We start from the raw sequence: 11,841 nt of genomic DNA on the forward strand, positions 1-11,841 counted from the left end.
ATATAGTTTATAATAAACTATATTATAGTTTTATATTTTTTTTTTCTTTGAAGTTTCTTTTATCAACTTTAAAATAAGATTGTATCTTCTTTTTCATATGCAAAGAAAAACAAAGTTTCAAACAAGAAATGTACGTGTCCACGGATCATTATCACAACAATCAATTTTAATGGAAACATACAATGACATTACTAAAGTTCCACCAAAAAAAGAAACATTACAAGAAATTTTTAATGGAGAAAAAGTAAAATTTATTATTTCTGATAATTCTTCAAATCAATTAATGAGATTAATTTGTTTTGATGGAGATGTTTTGATTCCGAAGGAGATTGTTAATGAAATATTTCGATCTGAAAGGGTGTATGAAAAAAATCCATTTTTAAATGTAGAAAAGAAAGTTGTTGTTATGTTAATTCAAGCAGTATTATTTAATAGAAAATATAACTTTAATGAGATGAAAACAAGTGAAATAATTCAATTTATTTCATCATTACCATTTGTTAAAATTATAAGAGAAAAAACTTTAATTGGTTCATTAGTTAGTTGTATTGAACAAAAACAATTATATTTTGAAGAAGAAATTGAAATGCATATGGTAAAAGGATTAATAGAAATGAATGATATTGATAAAATTAAAATAGTTGCTAAGTCATTTAAAACACCAACAGCAATTAAAAAAATATATTCATTTTTATATACACTGAATCAAATTAATATTCCATCAGTTTCTAATGAACATTTATTTCTTATTGGACAAATGTCAATTGAAAAAAAAGATATGAAAATGTTTAGAGGATTTATAAAAGAACAAAATGAAAGAAAAATTTCTAGCTCAGGAATTTTTTTATGGAAAATGTGGAATATAAATGAAAGTTCAATTCAACAAGGACTTTTTGATTTATTTATTCAAACACTTCAAATATTTAAAAATGAAGAAAATGACATGTACTTTTTAATTACTATTGAAGAAGTAATTTTACATGAAGAATATTTACCTTATTTATATTCAATTATTAATCAAGTAATTCTTATATTAGATACTCGTTGTACAATAACAAATTTATATCATTGCATTAAAATTATTTCTCATTTTAGTGGTACTGAAAAGTCAAATGATTTAATTATTAAAAATCACTGGTATGAATTAATAATAAAAAGAATTACTGGAAAATTAGAATTGGCACCAATTGCTCTTCCATTATTAATTAATATTCTTTCTTCATTTCATTGTTGTCAAAATCAACAAATAGATTTAAATTCATTTTATAGTTCACGTCAAACTCATCAATTATCAAATTTACAATCTCAATCTCAATGTTTAATAAATAATTCACATATAGAAGAAGTTTTGTTATGTTATTTAACACAATCAAAAGATAACCCTTCAATGATATTATCTATTCTTCAAGCTTTTGATATGGTTTTTCATCATAAAGCAGTAGATATTTCATTTTCAAATTTCATTTTACCAGCATTAATTTCATTATGTGATGTTTTTGAAAATGAAATACTAATAATTAATCGTTCATTAAATCTGTTTTTCCAAGTTGAATTAAATCTTCAATCATCAATTAGTGAAACATTATTACTTCATTTAAAAGATATTGCAATAAAATATATAGATCAAGGAGATATTATTGAAATTATTTCTCGTATATTATTTATTTGTGTCAAACAAGATAATCATATAGCAACAAATAACAATATTATTTCATTAATTACAACAATTTTAAAAACTTATACAACTTCTCCACAAATTATTATGTCAACAATTAAAACTATTTCATTTCTATGTAGTAGAAATATGTCCAGTAATTATTTTCAACAAGAAGGTACTTCACTTGATGTTTCTATTGCATTAAAAATGGCATTAGATGATTTTGATAAATATAAAGATCAAGTGTTCTTTGAAAATTTTGTTGAAGAATGTAGTTTTATTCTTGGATTAACAGCTTCTTTATGTGAAGACATAGATACTTTAGAAAATTGGTTATCCTTAGTAAAAGATGTTAGTTCATATTTTCCTAATTCTATTAAAGCAAAAGAAAGTGGTAATGTTATTTCAGTTGAAATTAATGAAAGGTTACCTTCAAATATGACAAGGAACGAAAGGAAAAATTCACAATTGATTCATTCATTATTAAAACAATCAGGTAACAAGTCTTCTGTTCAAATTTTTAAAATTATTAACGAGAATGTTCAACTTTTAAATGAAGAAATAACTAAATTAGTATCAGTATGTAATGATTTTATTTCATCTAAAACACTTCATAAAACAATTTGTTTAATTGCTCTTATTAATGCATTAAAACAAACTGATATTGCTCAAAACTTAGCTTTAGAATTAACTAAAACTAAATTTCTTGATCGTGCAAATAAAAATGAAGGTTCAGCAAGATATAAAATACATCTTTATATTCTTCAATTAATAATTCAATCATATTCCAATTCTCTTTGTATAGAACAAGAATTATTTGTTTTATATGATTTATTTAAATCGGATAGAACTATTGAAGAATTATTAAATAAATCAAAGAACCTTACTTCATTTTATTCAAGTCTTCAAACAATTAAATCTCAAGAATGTATTAACTCATTTTTAATGTTATTACCATTCCAATCTTTTTCTAATAAGAGTCTTATTGATACATATTTATCATATTATATTAAATTATTAAATGTAAGTATTGAAAGAGTTTTTTCATCAGAAAAAATAAATGAAGATCTTATCTTATCATTTTTATTATGTGGAATAATCTTAGCACCTGCTTATGTCTTAATTTATCAAAACCTTGTCATTCATCTTACTACATTAATCATTGGTCGTTTACAACAAAAACAAGTAGTTCAAGAAGACATATTCTTAGTTTTATCACTTCTTTCTCTTTCATCTTCTTCATATGTAAAACAATCATTTAAATCTCATAAAGACCTTGAATGTTTATACAATTTCTTCGATGGTTGTCATGATTTAAGGTCTGTTGAAATAGCAAAAAAATTAATTGAGAAATTTTCATCTTAGAATCTTTTTTAGTTTTCCTGATTTAGATATTTCGAATAGTAAATTTAGGATTAACTATTTTTAATTCATGTCAAAATTCATTTATAATTACCAATCATAACAATATATCTGAGTATTTTGTAACCATAAATTATCTTATTATTCTTCTGTTATATATATTTATAGAAATTATTATCTAAAAATACAATATTCTAAAGAGTTCTATTTTCACGTTAATGAGGACAAACTTTAGGTAAAAATAGAAAACAAAAAGTTAATCAAATATTTTAACCCTTAAATCTTTAAAAAGTTAAAAAATGAGTATATTCATCGAAGATACTATTCAATCACTTACCCTTTTCAGAAGAATTAAAACTATAATAAAAGAATTTGATTTTGATGAAGGGATAGATTTTGTTGTTAAAGGAAACCGACTATTTATCCAATCATTATTACAAGATTATTTTGAATTAAAAGACAAAGACTTTGCATTAAAAGAACAAATTTTAAAAACTTTTATTTCTATTTGTAAAACACACCACTCTACAAGTCCAAAACAATTTGAAACTCCTAAAAATTATGTTTTTTATTCAGAATGTGAAAAATATATTGAGAGATGGTGTGAAATTCTTTCTACTAAACCAAAAAGTGTAACAGAAAAGTATATTTATTTATTAGTTGTTCAATTTATTAATGAACTTGTAAAAAGTAAACAATTATCTCTTGTTAGTAAAATTATTTCATATGAATCATTAACAATAGTTTTTTCATTAATTCAAAATGAATTTAAAACTTCAACTATTTACATTAGAAATTGTTTTAGTATTTATAATGAATTGTCAAGTTATAAATTATATGAAGAATTAAACCGAATTATTAGTTCAACATTTACTTTAAGTTTTATACAAAATGTTCTTCTAAGACATTCAACAAAAGACCTTTATGTGTTTGTTTCTGAATTACTTTATGACTCTATTAAAAATCAATCAAATGGTATTATATTTTCACAAGATGTTAATGACTTTCTTCAATTGGTTCTTGATTCATTAGTTAAACAACATATTGAAATTAACTCATATTTAGAATTTGATGAATTTTCTAAATCCCTTAATTCTATTACCAAAACTAATGGTGCATTAGTAAGGGTTAGTTTTAATTGTTCTCCATCTGTCTCTGATACTTCCCTTATTCCTCCATCACGTTTGTAATTATTTATTAAGCTGTCTATTAACTGTATTAATTTTACTTTTTTTAAGTCTTATGTTTTACTTTTAGATAATTGTTATTTCTAAAGAAGAAATAAAACCAACAGAAAACTTTTTACAAATGAAAAGTTAATAATTAGTTAAGCAAAAATTAGTTATTAAATCCTCCTATATTATTTCTTTCATATGGCTATCACTCAATAAGTTATTTATAAAGATTAAGGTGTAGTGTAGTTGTATTTTATGCTATTATATTATTTTAATTGAAATAGTTGCGTTAAAGCAAAAGTAATTAATAATTATTATAATAATAATATGATTTTAGTATCATAATATTTTATTTTCTCTGTTCAGAAAGAAAAAAAGAAATAAAAAGAAGAAAAAAGAACTTAATAATCATACAAGATGTTGTGGCTTCTTTTACTATTCCAGTTAAGTCTTGGTGATTTAACATACTGTGAAGTACCTGAATTCACATTTAAACCAGTTGATGGATATAAACCAATATTACTTCAAATGGTATTTAGACATGGAGATCGTTCTCCATGGTTAACATATAAAGGTGATCAAGCCACATATAATTGTGATATTTCACAACAACTTAGATTTTTGTCTGCACAAGGAATGGAATCGTATGAATTTCATCATATTAAAACTGAAGTAGATAAAGAAAAAATGGTTTTTGCTAAAGATAATATGTATGGTGGAAGTTGTCAAATGGGACAACTAACTCGTAAAGGTCTTAACCAACTCGCCACATTAGGAGATAAAGTTAGAGCTAATTATGTTGGAGATAATAACTTTTTACCAACATACATGAATATTAGTGATATTTATGTTCGTTCTACTAAAGTTTGGAGAGTTATCCAAAGTGCTGAATCGTTCCTTCAACACTTATATCCATCATATAGTCGTGATCCAGATGCAAGAATTAGAATTAATACAGTTCCATCAGAAATTGAATACGCTGTATATAATGATCATGGGATGTGTCCTAGAGAAGCAGAATTAGAAAAAGAATTATTTGATAAATGGTTTGTCGAAGAATTAAATTTAAGACATAAAGAGCCATATGCATCTATTCTTGCTAAAGCAGAAAGATTTTTTGGTGTAGTTAATTATAACTGGTATGATTCATACTTTGATATTTTACAAGAGGTTCAATGTAATAAATTAGAATGGCCTTGTATTGACACAGAATCAGGAGAAAAAGAATGTTTTACAGAAGAAGAATTTAATAAATTAGTCGAATTAGTTTATCATGATGGAGTTTACCGATTCTTTGATAATGACACTATTCCATTAGCACGTCTTGATGCTGGATGGTTCTTAAGAGATATTCTTAGTTTCCAACAAATGAAATATGAAGGTAAAACTAACGTTAAATACACTCATTTCCATGCCCATGATACAACCATTTATCCATTAGTATCATTATTAGAAGGAGATTATTCATCATGGCCACCATATGCATCATATATTATATTTGAAATGTATGAAAAAGAATCAGAATATTATATTAGAGTAGGTTATAATAATAAACTCTTGGACCTTAATTTCTGTTCAAAAGATGAAAATGGAATGTGCAAATGGAAATCGTTCTTTGATCATATGAGTAAAAAGGTTCCAAAAAGTTCAGACTGTAATGCCAAAAATCAGTAATTACAATTTTATTTCTTAATAAAAATTAATCAATTCTCCATTTTATTTTAGAAAAATATTAAATAAATAATTCCTACTACTATTACTAGTAATAGTATCATACCACATAAACTATCAGGAATATCAGTTCTTTTAAAGACAAACACTTTGTCAATAGGATCAATAGGATCAATAGGATTATTATAATAAATTATTTTATAGATATCTGTACTTGAATTCCATTTTCCATTCTTTGTTTTTGAAACAAAAATGAATGTATCCTTAGAAGAAATATATTTGTCTAATTGGGATTTTTTGTGATAAGTAATCTCTTCATAAATTTCATTTGAAATATTATAGTGGTGTCTTGTATTCTTCTTTAATTGAGTGAAATATTTTGTCAATGGTTTTTGATGTTTTGAGTTAAATTTGTCCTTAGTTTCTAAACAGAATAAACAGATTCTTTCTGCTATTGTTTGATTCTCTAAGAAATCAATTAATTTTCTTTCATCAATACTTTTATAGACTTCTGAATTTTTTGTCACTAAAAAATTAACAGAACCATTAGATTTGAATTCTAAATCATAAATAAACATATCATTAATAACAGAATAATGTTTTGCTTTCATTTCACCATAATATATATTTTCATTTTCCATACATTTACTTTTTAAAAATAAACGTTTCATAACAAATTTTGTTCCAAATTTATAAAACACAACTAAATTTGTTTGATGAATATGCTTTTCTAAACATTCTTTAAAAAGATTGTTCTTAAACCCACTTATGTTAGTATCAAATAATGTTTTAATTACTACATAATTATCTTCTAAGTTAAATGAAGAGAATGTAAATCTTTGAAATGTTGGATTTGTCAATAATTTTTCAGGGTCTCTAAAATACCCATTTCTATCTGGATTACAAAGTTCTATTTCTATATTTGCTAATTTTGATTCAAAACTTTGAGTTATTTGTTGAATTTTGTTTTGAGTTTTGGATATTTGATTAACTTGATTGTTTAATTTAGTTATTGAATCTAAAATTTGTCGTTGTGCTAAGTCTAGTTTTTTTAAATCGTTTTTATATTTTTCTAATTCTAATAACGCTAATTTACTGTCTTGTTTTGTTCTATTTTCAAATTGTTTAATTCTTTCTAATAATTTTTGTTTAAATTCTTTCAATTCCTTTATTTCATTGAATATTTGTTTATTTTCTGGATTATTTTTAACTGTTCTTATATCATTATCAAAGTCTTTAAGTTCTTTCTTAAATTCATTAAACTGAGTTTCTAAATTGCTAATAGACTTCCTTTGTGTTTCATTATAAGTTATTAAAGAATTAATTTTTTGTTCCAAGTGTGTCTTTTTAGTTTCTTTTTCCTTTTCATATTCTTTTATCTTGGTGAGCCTAATTTTTTTAAGGTCATCTGGAGAGCAAGGTAAATTGAGATTCATTTAATAAAATCTATAAAATTGAGTTGTTAAAATATACTGCTACTGAGAATGATGCAAAAACTTTTTAATTTTTATAAATAACTTAATTTTTGTTATTTTAAAATAAAAACAAAAAAGAATTAAAATGTATTTTTGTTATTAATTAATCATTTAAAAATAAAAACCATATTAATAAAAGATAAAAAGAAAACATTGTACCAATATCAGTAATACCAATATTAGTGTTGCTTTTTATCTTTTCCTTTTGAAGAATTCATTAATGAACGTACAACTTCAATGAAATCATCTTCATTTGGGAAAGGGTCAAAAGTAAGAAATTCACAATCATTTCCAGTATCTTTCCAAGCAACATATACTTTACCTTCAAAATCTTTTTTAATTTCTATTAATGAGCTTATTTCTATATCAGTAATTCTCATCATATCAATAATCATTATACTTTTTAATGTTATCATCATTTGACAATCTTTTTTTAATATCGACTTAGCAAAACTTAATGGTTTTCCAATATCAGCTCCATTCTTTTTTACATTATAACTAAAATGTGTTGATGTTCTTCCTTTTCTAATAAAGAAAATAACATACATTTCATACATAACTTTTTCCATTAAAGCACGTGAACTAAATTGATATAGTCTACTTTCTAATTTTCCTTTATCTCTAAATCTAATGTCCATCATTAATGAAATAGTTGTAATTTCTATTTTCTCTATTTGTTCAAGATTAATTGTATTTTTCATAATTCCTGTTATTGGATCAATGTTACATAAAGACGCTAATGTTAATCGTAATATCCTTTCTTGACTTTTTCCTTTATTATTAATTTTTGTTACTTTAAACTCTCTTCTATCAAGTGCAATACTTTCTTCAGGTAACATAACATTATCTATTCCAAGTAATTCTTCTAATCCAACACAACTATCTACAATAATTAATTTCTTTAATGCTTTTGTTTCAAATAATGCTTTAACACTTGTTAAAAACTTCTTTGCTTTTTTTCCCATATGAAAGAGAATAACTTGTTTAACCATTTTACGTTGTTTATAATCAAAAACATTATTTCTTTGTTCAAAACAATACCAGAACTTTTCTTTAAGATTGTAATTTACTCCAGTAAGATCAAATAAAATAGAATATTTCCCATTTATTTCTTTTAGAAATAATTGTGCTATGTCTCCCCATTTATTAGTAAAATAACGATTAATTGTATCGTCTTTTTCTAATATTTGAAATAATGAATTAACAATAATATAAATAACTTGTGCTCCATCTTGTGCTCGTTCAATATAAACAGCTTTTCCAATCTTAAGATATTCAACTATTTTTTCACACATCCCTCCTAATTCATCTTCACTTACATCAACATTTAATCTATTCCCTAATTTCTTTTCTACAATAAGAGGAGATGGACCAAGTAAATCTGCGAATTCATTTAATAACCAAAATAATTCTAAGGGAGTTAATTTTTTTCGTTCTTCTTTTTCTTTTGGTCTTCCTTTATTATCTAATGCATTCATTCTTGGTGAAATTGTTCTTTTTGATGCACTTGTTCGTGTCCATAATTTATTTGGTGTTGGTGATTGTTTTATTGGACTAGTTGTTGGTGGATTACTAGGAGACGCAGATAAATTGATTGGTAAAACTACATCAGGTGAATTTGATTGTAATGACCCACTGGATTTATTTCGTTCTGGAATACAACCGAAATTAGACACCCCTGGAGACTCACTATGGCTAAGTCTAATTTCTTTAGTACTACTTGGTCTTGAAATAACATCTTCACTTGAGTCATAATAATGACAATCAATAGGAATGACAGGTGAAATAATGTTTTGTGGAGAACTAGATGATGGTGTTTTTCTTTCTTTTAAACGAGGAGATGATGGTGTTTGGGATTCTTCATGACGAGGTGAAGCAGAAAACCATCCACCACTTCTTTTACTTTGATTACTTTCTCTTGGAGATGAAACATGTGGAGATATGGTTTGTGGTTCTTCAACAGGTTTTTTATCAAATGAAACAAAAGTAGCACGAGCCCTTCCTTTAACAATAGAATTTTTAGGGATTGCTGGCATTGTTTTACTAATTTCTTTTCTTTCAATAGTTGGTTCTTTCTGAAGTTCTTTAGCCTTTAATAAAAGTGAATGTAATTCAAATAAATTATTCATGTCTGTATCTTCAAAAGATTTAAATGTATGTGATACAGGTGAATTAGAAGAAGTTTTAGTACATAACATTTCAATATCATTATTTAATTTTGCAGACATTTCAATAGTGAATGGAATAGTTTGTTTAAAATATGGTTCTTTTGTTGATGTTACATTATTCGCAATATTTTGAATTATTTTTGTTATTAATATCAAATTTCTTCGACAATTTGGTTGAATTGGATGTGTCATTTCAATACCTGAAGCTTCAGGGGCAGCTAATGAAGGACAAATAACACGAAGGAATAAAAATCCACCAACCATTGTAAATGGAAGTAATTTACTTTGTGGGAATTTATTTTGAGAGTGTCTATATAATTGTTTGCAAATTTCTATAATTTGTACTGGTAAGTTATGAAGGTTTGATTCAATTGAACGAATAAATTTAGTAGTATATGCTTGTAAAAGTTCTGTATTTTTTGCAATAAGTTGAGGTGTTAATGATGGATCTTTTTGTGTATCTATTTCAAGTAAATGAGGACATACATTTATTTCATTAATTACATTTTTTAAAGTTGTACGAAGGAAGGGTCTACAACTACTTTTAGCAAAGTGTGTCATCATTCTACTACAAAGATTGTTTGACCTAAACAATGTCCCTTCTGAACTGGATTTATCAAACTCTTCCTTTTTGTGTTAATGAATATTATAATAAATTAAATTGTAACAAACTTTTATCATTACTTCTATACATGGAATAATACGTCCATGAAGAATAAGTAGATCTACAATTATTTTAGTAAAACCATCTTGTAATTCTGGTGGTAAGGTAGTCCCAATGTAAATCGTAAATTCAAGGTCATTCATTAATCGATAAACTAAGGAAGCATAATGATCATAAATATCTTTGAAGTGATTATTTTCAAAGGTAATTGTTAAGTCATGCGACATTGATTTGGTATTGAATAACTATTTAATAGATAAGAAAAAACTATTTTCATTTAACTTTATGTGTTTTTTTCTTTTTTTTTACTCAAAAAAAATGTTCAACGAATTATTTATTTCTACTATTTTTTTTCCGTATAGATTAACACTCTTTTATTCAATAAGCACAAAATTCCAGTATTTATCGAAAATTAAAACGTTATATTCTTTTAATTCTATCTTAATTTTTCTTTACAGAAAAAATTCAATTTTAAAACTCAATTCTCACGTAGACAGATTTGTTTTCCTAAAAATACTTCTTTTTTTATCTTTTTCTATTTTCTCTCTTATTTTATGTTTTTTTTCTTTTTCTTTTTTTTTGTTTTGAATAAAGTAAAACTAAGAAAAAGAGATGGAAGTGAGAGAAGTAATTGAGAAAGAATTTCTTGACAATTATAAAGAAATGAAAAGAATGGTAGATCCATTAGTTTTCGGTAATTTAAAAAGTGAAACAGAAATGCTTGTAAAAGATGCACGAATCATATTACATAAAGAACGTGTAATTGAAGAAGGAAGAGAGGTGATTGAAGAAACAAAGAGAAATGAAGAGGCAGAAGAAATGTTGAAGAAAGAGATAGTGAGAGACAAAAGGAGAGAAATAATAGAGAAAGATGAAGAATTACAAAGAATGGAAAAAGAGATTGAAGAATTGAAAGCAGAAGGTCAGAGAGCAAAAAAGTTAAGAGACATGAAGAAGGAAGAATTAGAATGTGAAAAGTATGGGTATAAAACAGAAAGTAAGATATTAGAAGAATTAGAGTTTGTTAGAAATAAATAAAGAAAGAACAATGAATAAAAAAATAGGATGAAGAATGAATTAATGGGGAAAATGATTAAGATGAAAGGAGATTTAGATGAAGGGATTTTGATTTGCAATAAACGAATTATCACCTTCAACATGAAAGGGATGAAACGAGAGGAAAGGAAAATATATTTAAGTGAATTAATCATAAACGAATGGACAAATGAGAAATAAAAAGGGTATAATTGAATGAGTTGAATAAAAGAAATGATTTTTAAGAAGACACATAATTCATAGATAATCTACAAGAATAACATTAATGAAATATAAGCATTAAACATAAATAAAAGTTACCGAGAAAACAAGTTAAAAAGAAAGAGATGAAGAAAAGTCCGTACAAAATTATTATGCATTTGTAAACATAAAAAAAAGTGTATAACTTCCAGGAGTAGTTATAAAGAACAAATAAATCAATAATCAATAAATAAAATAAAAAAAAATATAAATTAAACTCATCAATTAGAATAGAAGAAGAGTGTAGTTAATAAAAAAAAGAAACATAAGAATAAAAGAAAATAACCAAGACACAAAGAATAATAAAATTAATCTAAAACAACACAACCATATTACGTTGGTGAAATACGAATAACTGAAGTAAAACAAAAAG

The 11,841-nt window shown here is 24.8% G+C and overlaps 6 protein-coding genes across 6 annotated transcripts; 4 read left to right on the forward strand and 2 right to left on the reverse strand.

Annotated features, from left to right (window-relative positions):
• Positions 1-97: 97 nt before the first annotated feature.
• Positions 98-3,022, forward strand: ENU1_031030 (hypothetical protein; the record flags this gene model as incomplete). The annotated part of the gene is made up of 1 exon (XM_008857299.1): positions 98-3,022. One exon carries the CDS (start codon positions 98-100, stop codon positions 3,020-3,022), a length of 2,925 nt encoding a protein of 974 aa, XP_008855521.1.
• A 296-nt stretch (positions 3,023-3,318) lies between these two features.
• Positions 3,319-4,209, forward strand: ENU1_031040 (hypothetical protein; the record flags this gene model as incomplete). The annotated part of the gene is made up of 1 exon (XM_008857300.1): positions 3,319-4,209. One exon carries the CDS (start codon positions 3,319-3,321, stop codon positions 4,207-4,209), a length of 891 nt encoding a protein of 296 aa, XP_008855522.1.
• A 402-nt stretch (positions 4,210-4,611) lies between these two features.
• On the forward strand, positions 4,612-5,868 carry ENU1_031050 (histidine acid phosphatase family protein; the record flags this gene model as incomplete). The annotated part of the gene is made up of 1 exon (XM_008857301.1): positions 4,612-5,868. The coding sequence occupies one exon, from the start codon at positions 4,612-4,614 to the stop codon at positions 5,866-5,868; it is 1,257 nt and encodes a 418-aa protein (XP_008855523.1).
• A 47-nt stretch (positions 5,869-5,915) lies between these two features.
• ENU1_031060 (hypothetical protein) lies at positions 5,916-7,301 on the reverse strand (the record flags this gene model as incomplete). Its single annotated transcript, XM_008857302.1, has 1 exon — positions 5,916-7,301. The coding sequence occupies one exon, from the start codon at positions 7,299-7,301 to the stop codon at positions 5,916-5,918; it is 1,386 nt and encodes a 461-aa protein (XP_008855524.1).
• Positions 7,302-7,519: 218 nt separating this feature from the next.
• Positions 7,520-10,399, reverse strand: ENU1_031070 (Ras GTPase-activating protein, putative; the record flags this gene model as incomplete). Its single annotated transcript, XM_008857303.1, has 2 exons — positions 7,520-10,135; positions 10,181-10,399. 2 exons carry the CDS (start codon positions 10,397-10,399, stop codon positions 7,520-7,522), a joined length of 2,835 nt encoding a protein of 944 aa, XP_008855525.1.
• A 385-nt stretch (positions 10,400-10,784) lies between these two features.
• On the forward strand, positions 10,785-11,210 carry ENU1_031080 (hypothetical protein; the record flags this gene model as incomplete). The annotated part of the gene is made up of 1 exon (XM_008857304.1): positions 10,785-11,210. One exon carries the CDS (start codon positions 10,785-10,787, stop codon positions 11,208-11,210), a length of 426 nt encoding a protein of 141 aa, XP_008855526.1.
• Positions 11,211-11,841: the final 631 nt, after the last annotated feature.

Source organism: Entamoeba nuttalli (assembly GCF_000257125.1).
Source record: "Entamoeba nuttalli P19 unplaced genomic scaffold asmbl_2534, whole genome shotgun sequence".
In the NCBI taxonomy this organism is placed as follows: domain Eukaryota; phylum Evosea; order Mastigamoebida; family Endamoebidae; genus Entamoeba; species Entamoeba nuttalli.